We start from the raw sequence: 24,587 nt of genomic DNA, 5'->3' as shown, positions 1-24,587 counted from the left end.
CAAGCTACCTTGCCCCTGAGATTTGCTGTAGTTGGTGCTCAAATTGTCATCAGTGAGATAATCAGATTAGGTCTTATTTTTTTCATCATCTCTACCTGAAATAGTAATTCTGAAACTTTAGAAAGTAGTGTAATTTATAGTATGTGACATCAGTATGCAGGAAAAAATTAACAGCGTGGGAAAAAGAATTCTGTGTAATGTAATGAATTAGCAGTGTAGTCCTCAATCAACTCAGTAAATTAGTATATTCATAAAAGGCAGTTTGTTTACTACCCTAGAAAGATGATTAACTGCCACAAAGTGTGCAAAGAGCCAGTGCATGCGCTCCGTGTCCTGCTAATCCTCGGTGCTCTTCTGTCCGTGGCTGGATGCTCAGTTGTGTTTAAATGACCACCTTCATGTTTTGGGTTTTAATAATAGTTTATAGCTTCATTAATGCCTGTAAATTAGGAAACAGAAAAATGATTTTTTGTGTAGATTTTGCCCTGTAGATACTTTATGTGATTATCTAAAACAAAACTAGGCTGACTCTCCTCTTTGGAGTGTGTTAGCTGACTGAAGTTGATTTATTTAACTGCTCTTGTTTGTCCAAGTGCAGGCACACTGATTATTGGCACGTAATCTTTCTGTTGTAGAACTTTTGGAAATATAATTTTAAAATGAGCGAAGTTCATGTGAATTGTTTGTTTCCCAGTCATACAAACACATGAAAGATCATTTAAAATTACTTCTTTTTTTTCCTACCTTTTACTAAACAACTGTAGTGCAAGAAGCGCTTTAAAACCCTCTTTTCTCTTATTTTCATTAGTTGGACATTGGTTTCAGTGTCAGTACATTTAAAGATTCATACATACTGCGCAGTGGTTTACATGAAACTGTGGTATAATGTTTACTTTCATGCTCAATCAGCCCAAAATAATTGCCAGACTTCCCACCGGGCTCCTGCATTTGTGTTTGAGCCGCTGTACTATTCGTGACCGTTATCAGAGTTGGTAAGACTGTTGAAGAAGCATGAATCTCATACACATGTGAGAGGCGCCTCATCTACTTCTATTTTACTTATTTCCCATGTCTAATGTCTTGCTAAATGCTGTGATTCATGGTTTGCTTTTGTTCAAAACAGTTCGCACTTTTGTTAATAAAATTAACTTGAGAAAATACCATGCCTCTGCAGTTTATTAAAGTGAGACAGGAAGCTCCTGGGTTGTTTTTCTTTGTTTTTGTTTTTTCTGTTTGTTTGTTTTTTTGTTTTTCTATTCACATTGCCTGTGTATGATAGAGGCTGTTAAGCTGTGTAGACGTTAGTAAATGCGTGGGAAATTAAGAGACCAACTTAGACTCTTGGTAATATATATGGGTACATTTTCCTCCTTAGAAGTTAGTTGGGAATATTTAAGCACTATAATGTAAGAAGTTTTATATATATACATTTATGTATATATACATACATATACATGTAAATATTATATAACTATAATATAAGAAATAAAAATTTAGGATTCGCTTGGTAACATGCTAAGTTTGGGCATGCTGCTGTGTAGTTGTTAGGTAGTTTATCATGCAATAAGAGTCTAAGGCATTTCTGATACATTCTTTAACACTTTTCTGTGTCTGTTAGATGGATTACATTCTGTTGTGATAATTTTTTAAATCCAACTTTCTCTTAGCCCTGTACTACATTGTAATGGATGAAGTTATAAGAATTTTTGCACCTCTACTGTTGAGGGCAAACCATTTTAAGAATTGATTAGTAGATTTTTTAAAATGAGACTCATCAGTTGGAATCCACAAACACGAATATGATTGACTACTTTGAATCTCTCGCTATTGCCAGCTCTTTTTTTAAACTTGTATTTGATATAGAACTCAGTACTTTCCCATGTATCTTTATAATTCTGTTGTTTTCAAAATACAGAAAACTACATGTGGTTAAGAACTAAGAAAAGCCTGAGAAAAGACTATGCATTTGGGAAATTTACTTGTAAATGCTTTTAGCATGGGTGATTTAATCAGGAGTTTCTCTTGGGTCAATCTATATAGTAGCATTTTGAGGTATCCCTCTGACTTTATTGGGAGGAGGTACACTATTTAAAATCCAAATGTTGTTAACCTTTGCCCTTAATTTTCATGACCTTGAGGGTTTTTTTAGTCTGGATTTCCTAGAATGGGATAGTGGTATTTGGACGGTGATATATTTGGATCTTGAGTATTTTTCTGGCTTTTCTTACGCTTTCAAGTTATGTATAAAAACAGTCAGGAGTACAACCCTTATTTTAGATGAATTGAGAGCTAGTTGAGACCCTTTTAATTTGGTAGAATTTGAATTCACTACATCAGCAAGACTATTTTTGTTTGTTACAGCTGCAGGAAAATTTGAAGGTATTTAGTTCTTTATACTTGCACAAAAACTTTGGAGGGAAAATATTTTGAGCTTAATTGGCATGTTCTCTTGTATTTTAGGAACCTGTTTGTACCATATTCTGATTCCATATTTAAGAATAAAATCTATTTCTTGAAAAGCAAGAAGTGTAAGTTTCTAAAGAAATATTGAACCTGCTCTCCTGGTATAAAATCCTCTATTTCATAATTAAAGTTGACAACAGGTTTTACCAACCTGTTTCAAGAATAAACTAGTAGGGTAACTAAAGGACAGAATGAGTACTCAGAGGCAGTTCTATTGTGGTAAAGAAAATCATGTCTCTTTTGTTGGGCTCCAGCTCACTTCAAGTCATGTTGTTTGAGAATTATAAAATAGTAAGAAATATGCAGCTTGGGGCACCCAGGTGGCTCAGTGGGTTAAGCCTCTGCCTTAGGCTCAGGTCGTGGGATCGAGCCCCGCCATCGGGCTCTCTGCTTGTTGGGGAACCTACTTCCCCCTCTCTCTCTGCCTGCCTCTCTGCCTACTTGTGATCTTTCTCTCTGTCAAATAAGTAAATAAAATCTTTAAAAAAAATAGGCAGTTTATATAAATTCTCACAGTCCATTGAAGAAGACCTTTGGGAGTCAGTTAACAAGTGCCTGGCATTCTCTCTAGGTAGATAAACTGCTGTCCTTGAGCCAAATCCCTACTGCTCTGTGTTTGTGTAAACAATGGGACTGAAACACAGTTAACATCCGTTCATTTATGGATTATCAGTAGCTGTTTGTGCCCTACAAGTGGAGTAGCTGCAAAGGAAACCTACTGGCCTCACAGCCTGAAATACTCCCACACCCTTCACAGATAAAATTTGCTGGCCTCTGCTCTGTTGATATTAATGGGAACTTCATGTGTTTTTATTTTTATTTTTTTTTTAAGATTTTATTTATTTATCCAACAGACAGAGATCACAAGTAGGCAGAGAGGCAGGCAGAGAGAGAGGAAGGGAAGCAGACTCCCTGCTGAGCAGAGAGCCCGCCGCGGGGCTCCATCCCAGGACCCTGAGATCACGACCCAAGCCGAAGGCAGCGGCCTAACCCACTGAGCCACCCAGGCGCCCCACTTCATGTGTTTTTAGTATAGTGGTTTAGGCTTTTAAAAAGCATGATTTTTAAGTCAAAAAGATAAAACATTTGATTAGTTCTTTTGTGCTTTGTTTTGTGGTAGGGGGTGATGGGCAGCTGCTATCCCATCACAGAATCATAAACCTGAAAGACCAAAAGATTTCTTCAAAGATGAAGAACCCCTTGGCTTTTAGTAGTGGGATCTTTGAAAAACAGAATTCCTTTCCCAGTTTCTAGCCTTGTTATATGTGAAGTCTGCACCAGATTCCTCAGTGGTGCCAGGAAGCCTTGTGTTTTCCCTCTTCCTTGGTGTGGGGTGCCTGCTTTGGCTCTGCTAGGTTGTTGGTAGCTGGGAGTGAGGGAAGAAGTCCTAGGAATAGGTACCAGTTCCTTTTCCCTCTCCCCACTGGGGTGTTCATGATCCGGTCTGCAGGAGATTCGGCTCAAAAGCGCTCCCTCCCATTCCTCCTCCCCCCACCCTCCCGCCCTTAGAACTGTCCTCGCCTGCAGTCTGTGCTTCATGAGTTCCTCTGCTCTGCTGCTACATTCTGGAACTTTGTGTATCCTGTCTTTTCTTTTGTAATTTTTTTTTTGTTTTTTCCTTTATATTTTTACCCTTTTAGCCAAAGAGCATAGTAGATCTTAGTCTCTCCTTCCACCGTTACCTTGTTTCCGTATTCAGCTTTGTTTTGTTTTTTAAGTAAATTCTACCACCAACACGAGTTTGAACTCCTGCCCCCAAGATCAGGAGCCACATGCCCTGCTGACTGAGCCAGCCAGGTGCCCCCAGTATTTAGTACTTTTATCTCACATTTATTACTGGACTTTTTTTTTTTTAAGATTTTATTATTATACTTTATCTTCGCCAAAGGCCGAGAAGCAGTAAGGATTTTATTATTTATTTGACAGAGATACAGAGAGAGAAGGAACATAAACGGGGGAATGGGAGAGGGAGAATCAGGCTTCCCACCGAGCAGAGAGCTGGATGCGAGACTCGATCCCAGGACCCCCGGGATCATAAGCTGAATGCAGACGCTTAACCGACTGAGCCACCCAAGTGCCCTATGGAAAATTTCTTCTTAATAAATGTGTTCTCTCAGGCCTAAGGACGTAGTAGTTACTGCTTGCATTGTGCACAAACATACTGTTTCTGGACAACTTTGACCAACTGTGTCAGTGAATCCTTAAGTAACCTTTGAGGTAGATGATATGAGTGTCATACCCGCTTTGACAGAACCATGCAGTTCGGGGAGGGAAGGTGATTCCTTCAGGCTTCAACACCGCTCACAAGGATGGAATGAATTGCTGGTCCTCGTACTTTTTTTTTTTTTTTTTTTTTTAAGATTTTATTTATTTATTTGATAGAGATTACAAGTAGATGGAGAGGCAGGCAGAGAGAGAGAGAGAGGGAAGCAGGCTCCCTGCTGAGCAGAGAGCCCGATGTGGGACTCGATCCCAGGACCCTGAGATCATGACCTGAGCCGAAGGCAGCGGCCCAACCCACTGAGCCACTTAGGCGCCCCTGGTCCTCGTACGTTTTTCAATTCATCACACTTGAACCAAACCCAGCATTTTTTTTTTTTACCTAATAATTAAAAAACTAAAAGCTGTCCTATTTTTTAACTTTTATTTTCAGATAATTTTATTATTTTGAGATAATTTTAGAGTTAGCAAAAGAGATACAGAAATCTTGAGAGAGTCCCCATATACCTGTTACCGAGCCTACTCAGCTTCTGCTTTTGTTAATGTCCTCTGTAACTGTAGAACAGTAATCAAAACTAGGAAATTAGTCTTGTTTACAGTACTATTAATTGCAGAATTTGTTCTGATTTCACCAGTTATTTCATTAATGTCTTTTTTCTGTTCCAAGATCCACTCCAGCATCCCACAGTACATTTAGTTGTCGTGTTTCCCTAGTGTCCTCCTATGACAGTTCCTCGTCTTTAATTTCTTTCATGACCTTGACATTTTTTTAAAGACACCAATTATTTTATAAGAATAAAATAAAACCCTATATGGGTTTGTTTGCTGTTTTCTTATATTTAACTGAGGTGAAGCATTTATTGGAAAGGCTACCACAGAGGTGATGTGCCCTTCTCGGTGCCTTATATCAGGGGCTGTATAATGCAGATATTTATTTTTGATGATGTCAATCTTGATTACTTGGTCAAGGTGATGTCTGCCAGGATTCCCACTATTTATGTTTTTCCCTTTGTAATTACTAAATATTGGGGACAAATGCTTTGAGACTATGCAAATATTCTGTTTTCTCTCTTACTAATTTTCATACCCACCAGTGGGTCTTGCCTACAACAGTTATTACTGCAGTGTTCTAATGGCTTTCTCTTTCTCTAATTTCTTATGCATGGGGTTTCTGTACTGAACAGTTGTCCCTTCTTCCCCATTTAGTTTTTGGGTTTTTTTTTTTTTTTTTATTATGCAACCCCTTATTTGTCAGTGTGATCTTGGTATAGATACTTATTTTATTCTTTATGATCTAATATTATCATCATTTTACAGTTCAGTTTGTCCCAGTTTTGGCTGCCAGAAATTCAAGTCAGCTTTTGTTTCCTTTTGGTGTGTTCCATCCCTCACCACCACCACCCCCCCCCCGACTCCTTCTTTCCCTCCTCCCCCCACACTGGGTGCTGCATGTTTACCTGGTCTTTTCTCCTTTTCTCTCACCCATTGTTTTTTTTTTCTTTTTCCTGGACAGTGGTATTTAGAAAGTAAGATTGGATGTTTAGGTGTGGTGACTGTTACTAGAACGTCACTGCTTTTAGGTCCTCTCAGTGGGTAGAATAGAAACCATCATATATGCTTACTCATGCAAACACAGCTCTATATATCTTTGCACATTTATGTAAATATGTTTTATGAAGACAAACCAGGAGTCTTTATTGGAGCCTACGATACCAGTCCCAACTCCACAGTGCTCCCCTTTGATTCATCTTTCTCTAACAGCTTGGCTCTCATTAGCTACAGTATTTGTTCAACTGTAACATAAAAACCAAGCAGTTTCTCTACTGTTGACCTATAACCCTTGTGAGGAACAAATTTAGCAACTGAGTATAGTGTTGGCGTACAGTTTTGGTATTTTTTTTTTTTAGTCTTCAGTATCATGTCATACACTTTCCTAAAGTTATTTAGGTCCCAAGATTGAGTTACATTAGTTCCTTTCTGCACCATCCTCTTCAGTGTGATTATATGATTCATTTGTAATAAAGTAAGATTCATTTGTTAGAGTCTGCATTTTGTCCTCCCCACATATCCTGGTTGATCTTTAAATTTACATACATTAAAATTCAGTCTTTGAGATAATAGTGCAGTGTATGTGGGTTTTGCCAGATAGAGAGTCGTGTGTATCTGCCACCATAATACTACATCAGACAGTTCAGTCCACCTCAGAATTCCTCACACGAGGCACATCTTCCCTGGTACCCCCCCCCCCATCTGCTGGCAATCTTGATCTTTTAGTTTTCCCTTTTCCAGAATGTCATTTAACTAGAATCAGCAGATAGCTTTTGACTTAACAAAATGCAGTTTAGTTTCATCTTGTGTGAATCAGTACTTTCTTTATTCCTTTATTACTGAGTAGTATTTCCCTGTATGGATATACCACAGTTGATTCACCCTTGGAAGGATGTTTGGATTATTTCCAGTTTAGGGTGATGATGAATCTTAAAAACATTTGTGTGAAGGTGTTTTCATTCTCTAGAGTAATATATACCTTGGAATGGGATTGCTGGATGTGTGTGTAATAAAGAATCTGGCAGCCCTGTGTCTCTGGCTCCCGGGATATAGCCTCTTATAGTCCTTGGAATTTCCAGAATGATAGAAGTGTTTTTGTTACTTATGGTGGGTCCTGAATGTTTATGCTAATGAGATAACTCAGGACAGGGAGTGGAGGCTGGAACAGTAGAAGAACTAATCATGGGATTAGAGGATTGGGGCTATAGTCACTCGGTACCAGCCTGAATAGTCCAGCTTCATTGCCAGTGAGTCAGTCACACTTACCTTATGAAACCCCAGTGAAATCTCTGGATACTGAAACTCAGATGGGCTTCCATGGTAGACAGTATTCTGTACTGTCATCCGTTGTTTTGGGAGGATAAAATGCCTGATCACAAGGAACCTTCACACGTATACTTGTCTAGATCTCTGTATGTCCTTTCTTTTGCCTGGTTTTGATATATATATCCTTTTGTATAATAAAACTGTAAGTAGAGGATTTCCCTGAGCTCTGTGAGTTGTTCTTGCAAACTTTCAAACCTGAGGGGGGGATGGTGGGAACCCCCAAATTTGTAGTCATTTGTGAGAAATGAGGGTGGCCTGGGGCCCCCAGAGTTGGCAGCTGGTGTTTGAAGTGAGAGAACTTTGCCTTTAAACTGTGAGATTTGGCCTAACTCCAGTTATTTATTCAGAACTCATCTCAGTGAGTTACGTGGTACGTACTGCTTCACTTTGTAAGAACCTGCTGAACTTCTCCAGAAGCAGCAGTGCTATTTTACATCACCAGCAGCACTAGCTGCATCCTATAAACACTTGCTACTGTCAGCATTTTTTTATTGTAGCCATTCTAACAAGTGGTACCAGTTTTGCTGATCCTTTGCTGAGAATTTCTGCATCTATACTCATGATGGATATTGGTCTGTAGTTTGGTTTTTCGGTCTTCATCTGATTTGGTATCAGAGTAATGCTGACCTTACAAAATCTTAAGAGAATGTGTAAAATTGATGTTATTTATTTTTAAAATATTTGGTAGAATTTACCAGTGAAACCATCTGGAAGGGATTTCTTTTTCCTAGGTGTGTATTTTTGGTGTTTATCCTGCTCCGTATTCTGTGAGGTTCCTGGATCTATGGTTTGAGGTCTGTCATTAAATTTTCAAAAATTCTTGGCCATCTTTCAGTTGTTTCTTCTGCCCTATTCTCTTTCTCGGATTCCAGTTATGCATATGTTAAACTGATGTTGTTCTGCATACCTTACATATGTTCTGCTCTGAGTATTTTGTCTTCGTTTTGTCTTCACTGTGTGTGTTTATGTGCGTGTGCGTGCATGTACACGCGTTTTTCAGTTAGGGTAATTTTCATTGGTTTATCTTAGTTTACCGATTCTCTCCTCAGCAATGTACAATCCACTAACTAGCCAGTCCGAATCACTCATCATCTGTGTTGTGTTTCATTCCTAGTATTTCTATTTATAGTTTCTCTTTGCTGAAATCACCCATAAGATCTTGGGTGATCTTTTCCATAACGTATTAGCCATAGTTATTTTAAATTCTCTGTTCCTAAACCTTTGCCCTAAGAGTCTGGTGGTTTTTGTGGGTTTTTTTCAGGGTTGTGTATTTTTTCTTTGACATCTAGTTGATATTACAACATAGTGATTTCAACATCTGTATATACTATGCTATGCTCCCAAGTGACAGTACCATGTGTCACCATAAAACGCTATTACAATACCACTGATTCTGTTCCTTTACGCTGTACCTTTAATCCCTGTGACTTATTCCGTAACTGGAAGCCTGTATCTCCCAATCCCCTTTATCCATGTTCCTGCGACCCTCTCTTCTGGCAACCATCAGTTCTCTGTAGTTACGGGTCTGTTTCTACTTATTTTTTAGGAGATGATTTTTTGGTTTCAGGGCTCACATTTAGGTATGTCATCCATTTTGAGTTTATTTTTGTGTATCATGTAAACTGTGTGGTCCAGTTTTCCTACCACCATTTATTGAAGAGACTGGCTTTTCCCTCTTGTATACTTTTTACCCTTTGTCCTAGATTGACCTTGTGGGTTTCTGGGCTCTCTCTATTCTGTTCGGCTGACCATTAGGTCTCTTTTTGTGCTGGTACCATACTCTTTTGATTACTACAGCTTTAGAGTAGATATTGAAATCTGCGATGTGATACTTTTTGTTCTTGTTTCTCAAGATTACTTTGCGTATTAAGGGAGTTGGTTCTGATGATTTCTTCAGTCTTCAGAACACACTTTTTGTTTTCATATGGCTTTATATATTTTGTTGAAAGAGACACATCTTGTGTAGGGCAGTAGATCGTTTGGTGAATTATTTTTATACCTGCAAATGGCAGGCCTTTTCCTCCTGCTGAGACTTGTATTGCAGAGTCTGAATTAATCTAGGTTAGGAGTTATGCTTGGTTTGAGGTTCATCATTGCTATAATTAACCTTAGCACTAAGTAAATTATCTTTCCTTTGAATAAAAAGACAAATGACGTGTGGTTTAAATTGCTGGGTTTTATTAAGGTATTGGCAAAATTTCAACATACGTCTTACCTGAATAAACAGTTTTAATGAATAAAATATGAAGGACCACTCATGATTACAACTTAACTCAAAAGTGAGCTGTAGAGCAGGTCTGTAAATTGATAAATCTACTTGGTAAGAAATGATTCACTTCATTTGCTTCACTCCATAGAGAATTCTTTGCAGAGAAATGTCATGAACAAGGGAACAAAGCCTATCTCTCACCAAAGAGCACCTAGAGTAAGAGTTAACAATGATGTATCTGTGGGTTATCTAATACATCAGAGTTTATTAGAGTATTTCCTTCTCCAGAACAACTGCTGTGTCAGTCTGGAGTTCCCTGTCTTATTTGCTTTTTCCCAATGAGTACAATAAATAGTCTTCAAAATAGAAAATAAAATGCTGCTAGATGAAGTAACAATTATTTTCAACACAGTACCATTCGTCTGGAAAATAGTCATGTGATAATACTGGCGGTATCTTACTTTGGAAAGAAAAACATTTAAGCTATTCACAGGTCAGAACAGAAGAGTGGGTAATCTGTCCATTAATATGACATGATTTTAAAAGGTAAAAAAAAGTATGTTCTTTTGCTAATTTATGACTCAAAGAAAAATTGTTTGAAACGATGATGTGACCTAAGCTATAGTATCCCCCTTTATGGCCTTGCGTAGGCAAGAATGGTCGAGTGAATAAATTATATTTAAACACTAAATTAATAATTTACAGGTCACTTTCTCACAAAACCTTGGCAAGGCTTTGATGGGGAAGGAAATTCTTGAACCACAGCAGTTTTATCTGTAAACACTGAACTTCTTTATGCATCATTTTCCTCTGCCCATCAGATGTTGCATTTCTTACTGGCACAGTGTTCCAGCAATGGAGTATGGTTGTCGTGAAGATGCGGCATGACACTATACCACCACATTGACATTATACCACTATAAATGTGGTCAGAATCAGACTCGGTGTTGACACTGACATTGTTGACATTGTCCTTGGAAAAGGTGTTACTTTCCAGGATCCTCCTAGTTAACTTAAATGCAACAGAAACTTTAATCTTATTAATTCAAGGACAGTGGATGGCACTTCTAGGTAAAGAAAAGGTATATACATATGTGTTTCCACCATCCTCTTTAGCACAGATGTAAGTGGGATTAATTGCCCCAGTGTTTGGTGCTGTAATGTTGCTAAACCTCAGATATCCCTCAAAAGTACACATCGAGAAAGTGAACAAAGGAAACCTTTAAGTTAGGGACTGATTCCCTTTGAAACTCACAGTGAATGTACAAGGAGTTTGTAACGACTTCATTTGGTAACTTGAAGTCTGTTTCCCTAACAAGTACTACACTTTCTTGTTTGTATTGGTTTTACTATTTCCTATTCTAACAACACTGTAGCAGGCAAACAAATTGATGCAGATCATGTTAAATTGAAAAAGGGATACCGTCACTCTTAAGGATTGAGTGTAGGATTTTCACCACCACAATTACACAATTAGTAAAAGTACAAAACACGTAATTCACAGACTATTACCTCAGCATTAACAGTTAATATATATTATATACTTTTTATGCTGTCTAATATTTTTACAGTCACCAGGTACACCATCATTAAATACAAGTTACAGAATGTATAGATACCAGTAGTTAGAGGGGTACTTATTGCTTACATGAGCAAGCAGCAAATAAGGGCACAGGATTTGAACTGAAGGGAACTACTTTCTATCACCAGTGGCATTAAGATATAACACTGCATTTCACAAAGCACTGCTTTTTACCTAGTTTATAGAACCAAGAGCAGCATATATCATACCAATAACCACTACTTTAATATTATAGAATTTTAAAGGACTTACCTTACAAATGGTACCTAACTACTCTATAAATATGCATGTTGTGAACAAATGAAGTTGCTATTTTTCACAATATTGGTTTATAAGTTGACCACACTATAGAACTACTTTGCTTTATTTTCTAGAGGGCTACTGGTATGAAAAATGGAATTAACACTGCTTATATAGTCAGATCTACAGAATTCAGACCCTTAAAGATGTGGTCTGTATTCATCTGAGTTCCATTCAACCATTTTTCCCCACTGGAAGAAACCTATCATTTGTATCTTTCCTTTCACCTTCTTCTGATCAAAAACAGTAGCAATGGACAACTATAGGAAATCTTCAAAAATTTTAATTTAGGTAAGTGCTTTGGATTGTGATATGTACCAATATTCTGCCTATTTTCTTGTTTCCTTAGATAATGTGATCTGAAACTGACACTGCACCTGATGGGTTGTTAACAAGATCTAGGCTTCAGAAAATGACAGATGTGAGTGAGGTCCGTGTATGGGGGTCAAACATCAGGTTGGTGAAAAGATTCTGGTGAAAAGAGCCACGTTTATTCCCTCCTCAGCCACATGTCACAGGACTTGAGAAAAAGAATAAATGACTTCAAAATCAAGAGAAATACTGAAAATCTCCACTTATATCCAAATTGTTAAAAATAAAATCTACATATTAATCTGATCTTTGAAGTTTTTGTGTATTTGCTATAGCTATACTGGCTTCCAGAATATGCTACAGTCCTTTGTTTTTAAAGTCTAGGAATCTGAGTTTCCATTTTGGGTCCGGGGAACATAAAGTAATTGTATTATTTTGTAAAAACACAGGCAGTGGACATTTCTCGGCAAGAGCATTTGGTGCCCCCCAGTGGTGTGAGTGAGGGGGCAGCTTTTATCCATTGGCATGGCTGGTCCACAGTTGACTAGGGGAGGAAAAGAGGTCATGTGGAGATACTCAAGATTCTCAAGAGAATCAGAGGCTGCTTTGCTGACTGAATTGGATTACGAGTTTTTCTGCTGTTGTTAGTTGAAGATATGCTTCTAGCTTGAAACTACAGAAATGGCAAAAAGCAGACAACTTGAAATTATCAAATGTAAGTAACTACTGAAATGAGAAAGAGTCCTCTGTGCAGTCTGAAGCTGCCTGTAGCAGGACTGGAGCTTTCTCCATAACTAAACAGACCTCAGTCTCCCTTTACCTGCCTTCTCCTTTGCACTTGGCCTCTGGGCTCACTTTAGGCAGTACTTTCAACCTTTTTCACACCAGTTACTTCATTCCCTAGGGGGAAACAATGTTAGAGAACTTAAAACCAGTATTTTTCATTCTCCAAAACCACTTTTTATTTTGTAGTAGTATATGTCCTTACTGTCTGTGAACTTAGAAATACTATTTGATTTTTCCTTTTTTAAATGGCAACTTGATTCTAGTATATTTGTACCTAACATCATCTCCATTAAACCAGTTTTATTCCTGAGATGAAGGTACAGTGAAAAATATCATAGCATCAGAGGTTAAAACCAGTTGACAGTGGTCTTCTAAAATGACAAATAATAAAAATCCCGCCCAAAGCACCATAACAGGTTATGAAACTCCCAAATAGCTACACAGCCCTAGGAAGTACTTTTTAATTCAGAAAATTTTTATAATCTTTTATGTTACAGGAAAAAAAATTAGTAAATCTTTTTGACTATATACCACCTCACAAGTCAGAAAATAATGACACTTTCATACTAGTTTTCTACTTTCATTGTAACCAGTTAAAACCCATATGGCTTTTGGTCTTTTACCAACCCAAAAAAGAGGGGGAGGGTTTCCCTCATAGTCCCCAGTCTTTTGAGGAACATCCCCCAACTACATCTGATTCTGCATTAAGTTTTCCATAGATATATTAGGCACATCAAACCAGATTTCACCTGCATTGAGATTTCGACACTAGATAGCCTGACTAAAATAACTAACTCACAAGCTTCCACTAGTGATGTGAAGGGATAGTAAAGTGGGGGTCATATGTAGGTGTGGAAACACATCACAGGGACCAGTTGTGTAATTTTGCTAGTGAAACCGCCAATACTTTTTTTTTTTGATTGAAAACACTACTTTGAGTTTCCTAGAGATCTATTTACATTTAAGAATTGAGCCATCCATGGTTTCATAATGAAGCACATATATTTCAGAAATGTCTACCTTGTTTCTACTTTGATAGTGGTGTTTTTATTGGGGGAGAGCTAGCTGGCCTACTCGAATGAGGAAGGGTTATATTTTATAGCTCCAGGGGACACCTGGGTCTGGAATATCATTACTCTTGCTGAGCTTCCTCATCATGTTTGCACTAGATCCTTTCCAAATATTTTGCTTCCACGGCAGAAAACTTCTGAACATCCTAGTTCTCTTCCCACTTCGAATAAGTGAGGACAGACTAGTGCCTATTTTGTGGGAAGGCTCTTGAGCAGACATAAATGAATACAACTTTGGGTTAAACCTGAATCCGTGCCGTCTCTTTGAATAATGACAGCGTAAATGAGACAATCTGGAAACTCTCTTTTCCAGGAATTTGAATTGTTCATCTTCCAACCTAGGACAGACAGGAGACAAGCTCTCCATTCTGTATATCTGCTGCCCTGTTGAACCCAAATTAAAAGAGGGAAACTCTCCAGCACCACTCTGTTCAGGCAATGATGATTGAACTGATTTTTTCTCCATTATTAGCTCATTAATAGGATTTGCTTTCTTTGGTGCACCAGGACCAAACATCTCAATTGGTGGCAAAAACTGGGCACTGTGAGGTTTGCTTGCTTCTATTTGTGTGAGATCTAGGTAGCCCGGGTCTTCCAGCACGTTGATTTGGGACCCTGGGCTCAGGCTAGTTCTATCAGTGAATGAATCCACGCGCCCATCATAGCCTAGATCGGCTGGTGCTGAGCACTGGTGCTGTGGCCAAGGGCGTTTGCACTCTCCATGATTCTCCTTATCATCCCCACCATCTTCTTGCCCTCCTTGAAAAGAGTTCTCTGTCCAATCTGATTCCTCACTAACATTTACAGCTTTGTTCATGTCCCTCAGGAATACCACAATAACAGTGATATTATCACTTGACCCAGCATCACGAGCTGATGCAACTAATTTGTGGGCAACCATGCTACTGTCTCCATTATTCTCCTTCAGGTGGTCAGATACAACTTTCACTGCCTCATCAGGGTTCACGGTGTCATAGAAGCCATCACAGGCCAGAATGAGGTAGTCTTCAGTTCCATCCAAAACAGTAGAAGCAGAGTCTGCATCCCCACAGATATATGGCTTATGTTCAGCGTCTCCTGTGGAAATTAGAAAGGACGTCAGATTTTGGTTTATCTTGCATGTAAGAATGTTTATGGCCAATGCTGTGACTGATCACAAGTTACTGGATTGTGATCTGAATTTACTGGAAAGAATTTATAAACTAGTTTCGGATAAAATGCTTGAATTCTTTGTTAATGAGATGCTGCTCACTCCTTACTCTTAAATAACTGCCATTCACTGGGCTTAATTCCTCACTAGCTTACACTCTGCATCTTGTGCCTCTAGCTATGACTTAGGCTTAGCTGAGCATGGCAATAAATGTCAAATCTAAGTTTTTTGTTGTATTGAAAAATTCAGTGTTACATTGGAAAATTTTGTTGATTAACAGATTTACTTTTTTTTTTACTAATCGTTAAGTTTGATTTGAGATTTGAGAACAAATCCACATTGAAAAACAAAGTTGTGGTCATTCTCTTAATTAAATACTTAATTTTCTGTCCTTGTTTTCAATTTAATAGCTTTATGCTCCTACCACAGAGAAAGGTTTGTTACAAGCGATCTTAAAAAATCAAGTCCAACTCCCGTCAAGCCAGGAAAAGTCATCCCAAGATTCAGATGAGAACTACAACGTTTAAGTCTCTTGGTTCCCAGTCCAGTTTGCTATCTACTTTTTAATGCTGCTTTACTGTAACTTCTAGAGAATAACTGGAAAATGTATGACCACATTTCTCTCTTAGGAACTACCTTATTTTTGGTGTCTTCATTTGTCTCTGATCAACAGCCCCCCTCTTCCTGCCTGCCACCGTCTTTATTGCTGCTGTTCATCCTCCACTTGTGAACAACTGTGAGAACTCCCAAGGCCCTACTGGGTCATTATTTCTCCTTTGTTTAGCTCATCCACTTATAGAATGACATTTGAGCTGGACCTTGAAGGATAAGTTAGTTAGCAGGCAGAGAAGGGCCCGTGGGTGAAGAAATAGCATTAAGCAAAGACACAGAGGCAACTGCTAAGGAGTGATGTGTAGCTATATATGGGGTGCTTGGATTGGAGATATAAACCTAGCCTAGTGTGGGCCTAAGGTCTCCCATCTATCAACAGACAATGGAGAAAATCATCCCCAGTGGATCTTTCAGATCTGGAGCACTTCCAGATCCATTCACTCTACAGTCATTGTTTTCCTTTGGACACTTGGAGAGAGCCTAGCCAAAGGGTCCCTAGTCTATTAAGTAACGATACAGCTTAGTAATACAAGGGATACTCATTTACTACTTTTTTACATAGAAAACAGCATTTAGCAATAACTCTTAGAGTACCATAATTGGGAAACAGTAGTTAAAATTTATAAAATGCTTTGTCATTTGTAAAGTAATGACATAGAGCTTAGTGGTTAAGGATGCCAGCCCTGGAGTCAGACTGCCTGGATCCAAATCCTAGCATTGGTTACTTGTAGGCCCTCATCAGTTACCGTCCTCTCTGGAATACTAAAATAGCTTTTGGACTATGGGATGATAAAATGAAGATAATTATACATAAATTATCTGGCTCTGTCAGTCACCACTCCTGTTATCTAAGTTCTCTCTGACATTTCCCATCCCTGTTTAATCCTCCAGTAGGTCCCCAAAACTCAGTAGGCACCCTAGAGATAACTGCTAGAACTGGTGTGGGCCATGTGCCCTATCCAGTAGGTTTCATGATGGGACACTCAGAACAACATATACTAGATAAGAAACTAGTCTTTTTCATACAGCTACCAGAGCCATCTTCCCTCAAACATGGTTTTGAATCCATCAGTTTCATACTTCAGCTCTCATAGGCTACTGGCAGGCATCAGTCAAAACTTCGATCATGAGATTCAGTGTTCTCCACCAATCAATCCACTTTACTAAATTTCCCCATCCCTTACTTCACCTGACTGTTATTATCATCATTATTATTTTCTGAATCCCAGCTCCGAAAATAAATGTGATCTGAGTCATACTGTTCCCGAAAATCTTGTTTTAGTGCTTCAATTAAAAGGCTACTGCAACTGTTTGGAACAGAACATACAAAGATTTGCACAGGGAAATCCTGCCAAAATTCTGGCTTTTCACCTGCTCTACTGTTGGATGTCAAATCCATGACATCTCGCCTCCAAATTTGGTAGGAGGGCATGATTATCCATTTCATGGTAGAAATGGCAGCATCCTTTCATCTTCAACCTCCTCCCCCCCATGCTAGCAAATGCATCATGCCTCTGTCAACTGGGAATCATAAATCTGAAGGGCTCATGAGGAGAAACAGTTGAAAAGCTTTTTCAGTTTGAAAGCTTTAAGTGTCACTTATTTTCTAAGTAGAGTTGAACTCTGCTCAGGAGTCCTTTTTCTTGTCCCTGGTTAGGTCCCGATTTTGTTCTCACATTCTTCACCTCTCTTTCAATTAAGCTACTGGATTTTGGTAGATGACCTAATTTCCCACTTCAAAGAAAATTAAGGTTATCAGGCCTAAATTCCCTCCATTCCTAACCCCTTCCTTCTATTTTAATCTAGAGAGACTCCCTGCATCACCTACCATTTTGTCAGGAGGAGAGGGGTCGGCTCTTCCTTCTCGAAGCTGACCTGTGCTCTGGGACCTGACTCTCGAGGACTCTGGCTTCTGTCGCTCTCATCTCTAATTTCTTAGACTTGCTCTCATCTTTTATCCTACAAACATACTCTGATCCAAACTCCTTAAAAACAAAAATAATAAATAAAAGTGACCCTTTCTTTCTCTCAGGCCTCCACACTATTTCCTTTACCACTAAATTGCCCAAGAAACTAAATCTATACATGTTCTTTTGTGTTATTGGTCATTTTCTGTCACCTGATTTTTCTGAGGGCTTTTTCCACCTACTAATCCAAAACATTTCTCTCCTACATTACCAGTTAGTTTCCATTTTCAAAATTCCATGTCTTTTTTTAACCCACCTCTCATCTGACCTCTATAGCACTTGGCCCTGTGACCACTTACTCCTAGGAACCCTCTGCTCCTAGTATCTGTGAGAGCCCACTTGTAGATTTCTGATCCCTTCTTAATTTTCGTCACTGGCTCCTTCACTTACTAATAGTACTAATCATCATGTGCTAAACTGCCAGGCAGGGCTCTGAGTAGGGTGCATAGTGTACCATTTGTATACTGTGCGGTATACAAAAACTCAGTAAGCCATTTAGTGTTAGTATTCCTGTTTTACCAAGGAACAGATAGGCACAAAGAAATTAATTTCCCAAGGCCCACAGCTTGTAAAGTGACAAAGCCAAGATTCAAACCTAGAGAGCATGACTTCATTGTGTATTTCTACCTTAAGTAATGAGTCTCATCCTTGGTGTCTCATCACACTACATCTTCTTTCTGGGCAATGCCATCCGAGCCTGTAATTTCAACTAATATATATAATATCACTTCGCAGACTGCTAATATTATTGCCAAAATGATGAGTTCCCATATCTCTTATCTGCAACTCAGAATTCTGCTCATCTTCAGATGTGTATCTCCAGCTGCTTATCAATTGTCTCTCCTAAAATATCACACAGGTATCTAGGACGTAAAATCTGTCCAAAATGAACTCTTCATCTACCCTCCTCCCCACCCCACAAACTGCTGTTACTTTTTTACAAATACTTTATCATTTTCCCGGTCACACAAGTCGAAGACCTGGAAATCCGCCTTCCTCCACCCCCACAAACTCACTTCTGTCTGATCAACTTACACCACCTCTGCATCCCTCTTGAGCAGCCCTCATCTCTAAGAAACGGTGTCAGCACCACCTGAGTGATCTCATCTCAGCCTTCCACACTGGTCTCTCGCGTACCGTCATTACAAATACCTTATGAGTCTGATCATGCGGCATCTCCGCTTATTCACCCGGTAGAGTCTTAAGGCTACTCAGAGCCTGGCACATAAGCCCCTTCACAGTCTGGCGCCAGCACTTACTTTGATCACTCCTACCCTCTCCCCTAGCCCCTTGTCCATGCCGCTGTTCCTAAAACATGGTGTCCCCTTTCAGATGCCCATGCATTGTACTCCCCTCCCCCTGGAATTTCCTCCCCTATACACTATCTTCCACATCCAACCTAAAGGCCACTTCCCCTATGGAGTCTGCTGCTCTCTCTTAGTCCATCTCTTGTTCAAGGACATGCTCCCTTTGCTTTTAGTTTCCCCGGGTGTTATATTTTTAGAAGCAAGAAAAGGCAAGTATGCTCTAGTAAAGTCGGTTCTATGACAAGCATTAAAGATACCTTTGGATACTGACAGAGACTATAAGATCAAGAGGAATTGTTAGAAATAATTCTGCATGGGGGTTGTGTTTCAGAAATGAGAAATTCCCCCTCTCGGGGATCTTAGTCCAGAGTTTGTAATAACTCTCAGTCGGAGATAAAAACGAACCCTCATTTTCTCAGAAGCACTCACAGGATCTTTCAGCTTTCACTTTCTCAGCCTTCTGCTGCTCACATTTGGGCCACTTCACAGCTTGCCAGCACCTTCCCAAAGAGTGGGAGGAACTCCTATCACTGGTGAAACTGAATCAATCCTTTGAGATTTTGTTAATGTTCTGGAATATTTTGGTAACGATAAGCAAAATTGGGGGATTACATGTGAATTCCATTTACCCATATTATCCCTCTGTCAAACTACTTCATTTAATTCCTTTAGGAGGCGGGAATGAAGAACTATAGTATGCATGCATACCACGCGTAATGACACGCGCACTGATTTATGCTTTTAAAAAAAGAAAATGAAGCTAAGCCACAAAACCTAAAATATCATAAACTCAGGGGCCAAAGTGAAACAAAAATGGAAACAGAACTATCTTTGAACTTACACCCTTGCATTCTGTCCAATCAGCTCAGCTGTTTACTCTCTTAAGTTTTAGATAGTTTCACTGACTTTCCTGTCTCTTGAAGAATTTAGGTCCCAGGGAGACAGATTCTTTGAAACCCTCGGGTTATTTGGCAAATCACCATATTACCACATTTTTTAAAAAATTGTTTTTACCTAAAAAGTATAATGTTTACGTAATATTATAATTCAGTGAAAACAAAGATAGAAGCAAGGTAAAATATAGGGAGAGGAGCTTTCCATTCTCTTGAAAATACTGAATTGAATTAAGTTAAATATGATCCAAAATGGTGAAATGGAGATCACTGTAGTTTTAAGCAGATTTGTGTCCCAAAGATTAAAGACTTCCATTAAAAAAAGAAGAAGAAGAAGAAGAGCAGTGCCTGGGTGGCTTAGTGGGTTAAGCCTCTGCCTTTGGCTCAGGTCATGATCTCAGGGTCCTGGGATCGAGCCCCGCATCAGGCTCTCAGCTTGGGCGGCTGGGTTGGGAGCAGCCAGCTTCCCACCCCCCGCCGCCTGCCTTTCTGCCTAATAAATAAATAAAATAAATAAATAAAATCTTAAAAAAAAAAACTAATATTCTGTAATCCTTAATATAGTTCCCTTTCAATAATGGAATTTAAGTATATAAATGAATAGGTAGATCAAATAATTAAAAGAGGCATTATCTAATTGTTACTTTAAACAATAATAAGCACTCTGATAATATAAATGACCATCTCAGTTTCCCTTTTTGTAGCAGAATTAATATGAGACAATGAACTAGAAGAGGACAGTTTGGAGAAACAAAAAGGAATTGGTTTTTCCTACCAATAGCTCTGGAGACCGACAGACTTCCATTCACCCTCCAGGCACCAAACCAGACTACACAACCTCCAAGAGCCTCAATTCGCTGCTTTTCATCCTAAACAGCAATGCAATAGAAAGAAGCAAATAATTGCATTCAGGATTTATTTATCTACCTTAACAGTAAACAACAGATAAAATACTCATCAGCTTCCGGAAAAGGTTCTCTATTACTCCTCTGTAAGGTGGGCATGGTTGCTCAGATAATGGTGGTAATCCTAATAAGCAAGTGAATCTTAATTAATAGCTAGAAACCTGCCTCTGTGGCGTGCGCCCTCCCAGAACAGAGCACACTTACCTCCCTGTCCGGTTTGTGTGGCTTCATTAGCTCAACAGCTTGCCCTTTCCTCACCAGCATGACCTGGGAATCCCCAACCCAGGCCACATGGAGCATGTTCCCTCTGATGAAAGTCACCACTCCTGTGGTCCCACATCTTAGACTCTGAAAGTAATTCCATAAAACTAGAGTCAGTAAAAATAAACAGACTTCAAATTCTCACTGACAGGCAATTTGTAGTTAGCACAAACTTTTAGTTGGGGGCTGACTATTAATAACTTGATTTCACAACAAACAGCAGTTCTTATTTCTCTGCATTTTTATGTGTATATATGAATGTGCACACACACAGATCCATGTCATCCAGGATATGCAAGGCAGGGATGATTATTCATTTCATTTTATGTACAGGTAAGAAAACTATGGCAGGCTATGTGACCTTTCCAAGGGTGGGTAACTCATTACCACATAAAACAGAACTGAAATTCTTTTTCCTCTCAGTTCAGCACTCAGCCCACTACAGCAGCCCTTAAAGATTTCCATGTTCAGGTCTCTGTTTTGTTACTGACCTACAATATGTACAGAGGGAGGGTCCTAACGTTACAAAGGATCTGACTGAGACACAACAAATGCTCCCATACTCTGAATATTAAGATAGGAACCGGGCGCCTGGGTGGCTCAGTGGGTTAAGCCGCTGCCTTCGGCTCTGGTCATGATCTCAGAGTCCTGAGATCGAGTCCCACATCGGGCTCCCTGCTCAGCGGGGAGCCTGCTTCCCTCTCTCTCTCTCTCTCTCTGTCTGCCTCTCCATCTACTTGTGATTTCTCTCTGTCAAATAAATAAATAAAATCTTTAAAAAAAAAAAAGATAGGAACCAAGAGATAACATATATTCCCTGGGATGCTAAGTTGCTTATATTTTTTAAAAATCACCTACGATAATTTTAGGGGCCTCTGCTTTAGATCAATGCATAAAGAACAGCCTGAAACTTCAGTGCAGTAGCTCAGTGGCAGCATACTTAATGCTCCTGATACTACTACACTAAAATGACATCTCCGTTTGACATGAGTCACCACCAAAGCAGCATGACTTTCTGTTACCAAGGACTTGGCCTAAATTAGAACCACTGCGTCAAGGATGGTAAAAGGCCCCTTGTATCCAACGAGAAAAACAACTCGTTTTCCCTATATAGGAAAAGTTTGTTAAAAATCCTCACCCACCAATAAAATGTCTTCCCACACAGAATATTCAAAACCTCAGCCCCTGGAACACATGATAAAGACACTTCAGTGCATATGCCCTGCCGAGAACAGGAGGCTGGGCTGCTTCGCAACAGGAATAGCTGCTTTCTTCCCAGCAGTTAGCAGCACATGGGAGCACAAGGAGGAGAAAAGTAACTGCTGAACTATTGGCAAGACCGAGAGACACTAGGATCATTGGCAAAGCAAATGAGGTGAATGAACATGGTCAGAGGAAAAAGCCATAATTTTGACAACACAGGGGAAAAAAAGGATAGAAGACAACAAAGTGATTCTCTTAGCTTCACGCTGGTGATTACAGATCACCTCTCGGGAGCCAGATCTTGCCCTCAGTCAAAATGACGACAGTCAATGGCTCCAAGGTAAGCAGAGCAGAGCAATATCAGCCCTCAAGACTCTGGGACAGTCTGAGGTCAACAACCCTTCCTGTTTTCTATCCCTGTATATGTATATACATATACATATATATTCTGTATATGTAGACCCTAGTGGTCATTTATTGGATTTGCATATTCATCTAAACCTAGGGTACAGGTGGGAAAATACGAATATTTCCCTTGTTTAATACCAAATAGTTCTGAAGTATTGTTTCACTAATTCCAAGCACCACTGCTGCTGTGTAGTCTAGCAATGAAATCAAAGAAATGGATATTAAAAAAAAGGGTGCCCCCCCTTTTTTTAAAAGATTTTTTATTTATTTAATTCTGTAATTACTTTTAAAAGTTAAAAATTATTGGGGCGCCTGGGTGGCTCAGTGGGTTAAGCCTCTGCCTTCGGCTCAGGTCATGATCTCAGGGTCCTGGGATCGAGCCCCGCATCGGGCTCTCTGCTCAGCAGGGAGCCTGCTTCCTCCTCTCTCTCTGCCTGCCTCTCTGCCTGCTTGTGATCTCTCTCTGTCAAATAAATAAATAAAATCTTTTAAAAAAAATTATTATCTTGCTGTTGGCCCCCAGTTAGAAATGGAGTACTGTAGTTAATCATATACTAATGCCCAGAACGATAATTAGATCAAAATTTTTACTTTTAGATCTTAATATAGAGCCCCTGTCACTCATTCAGAGTAAAAAACCTTAGGTCTGATTAACCTTAAGAAACTAGGACATGAGCTCTGACTTTTCTTCCTGTAAAGAGAAGAATCATCTAAGGATTCGCTCTCCAAGCACATTTTCCCTCAAGAGATACACAGTGAAACACTGCCAACCCACTGAGAACCAAACGTATGGGAGTAATCCAGCTCCTGTTTCCTTTTTAGTCCATTGTTTTAATCACCGTATCCAGATTTTGTCAGCAAAAGTCTGCTTAGAGAGATGGTCCTGGTGTGAAGCTGACAGGCACTGGTAAATAAGAAAGCTAAAACTCACCTGCCAAATCCAGCGAGGGACTGGCTTTCTAGAAAATTATAACTTAGGAGTTTCTCTATAGCACATCATATCGCCCCACTAAAACCCTGAAGAGGGAATTAGAACTACAACAGAATCCAATATTGTGGGTCAAGAATACAGCTTGAAAGAACTTTAAATAATGCCTGCCCCAGAAGAGAAGATCTAAAACAGCTCCTGAACTACAGGTGAGCTCAGCTAGTGCATTCGTGGTTGGAATTTCTGAGAAAACAGCATACCTCCCTGGCTGCTTTCTGCACAAACCGCTCATCAGTGACCCGGAAGGCCCGGCACAGGGCCTCTGCGGGATCGTGGGGGAACATCTCCTGGCGGACTAAATTAACATGCAGGTGGATGGAGGCATAAATGGCAGCATCCACTCCCCCATGGCCATCAAATACGGCAAAGTAGGCTTGTTCTTCTTGGTCCTGTCAGAAGAAAAACAGAAACTGTTAAGGAAGTGAGGCACAGCCTGACTCAAATGACCCAGTCCTTCTCTGCTGCTCCCGTCACCTAGACAAAGGAGACAACGTGCTTCTCTTTTTCGACATGCCTGATCGCCCGCTAACATACCTGCAGTACTAGGGCATCTGTGTTTACGCACCCAACACTGCAACACAGCGTGGCCAATTAGCTCAGGCTGAAGTGCCCTGTCGGTGAAAGTTGTCGTCTTGTACCATGGAAACCGCCCACAGGCAGTTGCTTTAAAACTGCTGTTACAAGTTGTGGGAAGGGGGGAGGGAAGGGAAAGGATGAGGAGGAATTGAGCAAAAGCTGTTCTGGATTGCGTATTTTTTTCAAAATGAAAGTATTCTAATAAAATTAGAAACTAAGAACAATAGGAAATAATTGGCCTTCAGCCCAAGACCAATTATGTTAGGATGTTTAAAATACTGAGGGCGCCTGAGTGGCTCAGTGGGTTGGGCCTCTGCCGAAGGCTCTGGTTGTGACCTTAGGGTTTTAGGATCGAGCCCCGCATTGGGCTCTCTGCTCAGCGGGGAGCCTGCCTCCCCCTCTCTCCTACCTGCCTCTCTGCCTACTTGCGATCTCTCTTTCAAATAAAATCTAGGAAAAAAAAATAAAATACAGAGATAATGAAAGCATACAGATATTTCT

The 24,587-nt window shown here is 39.6% G+C and overlaps 2 protein-coding genes across 2 annotated transcripts in view; one reads left to right on the top strand and one right to left on the bottom strand.

Moving 5' to 3' along the window:
* The window catches only part of TRIM37 (tripartite motif containing 37), a 132,500-nt gene extending 131,340 nt beyond the window's left edge, over positions 1 to 1,160 (top strand). Inside the window, exon 18 of the mRNA XM_045070206.1 lies at positions 910 to 1,160. Coding sequence (XP_044926141.1) covers positions 910 to 919 — 10 coding nt within the window. The 3' untranslated portion in view covers positions 920 to 1,160. The remainder of the gene's footprint in view (positions 1 to 909) is intronic.
* Positions 1,161 to 9,713: 8,553 nt separating this feature from the next.
* Positions 9,714 to 24,587, bottom strand: part of PPM1E (protein phosphatase, Mg2+/Mn2+ dependent 1E) — a 219,936-nt gene continuing 205,062 nt past the window's right edge. The window contains exons 4-7 of the mRNA XM_004747272.3: positions 23,711 to 23,899; positions 20,855 to 20,998; positions 20,521 to 20,614; positions 9,714 to 14,893 (exon numbers count right to left, since the gene is read on the bottom strand). Of these exons, the coding sequence (XP_004747329.1) occupies positions 13,836 to 14,893; positions 20,521 to 20,614; positions 20,855 to 20,998; positions 23,711 to 23,899 (1,485 nt within the window). The 3' untranslated portion in view covers positions 9,714 to 13,835. The remainder of the gene's footprint in view (positions 14,894 to 20,520; positions 20,615 to 20,854; positions 20,999 to 23,710; positions 23,900 to 24,587) is intronic.

This window comes from Mustela putorius, unplaced genomic scaffold (genome assembly GCF_011764305.1).
Source record: "Mustela putorius furo isolate JIRA1106 unplaced genomic scaffold, ASM1176430v1.1 tig00003962_pilon_pilon_pilon, whole genome shotgun sequence".
Lineage (NCBI taxonomy): Eukaryota > Metazoa > Chordata > Mammalia > Carnivora > Mustelidae > Mustela > Mustela putorius.
Note: the sequence above shows the minus strand (reverse complement) of the source record. Positions and strands in the feature narration are given on the sequence as shown.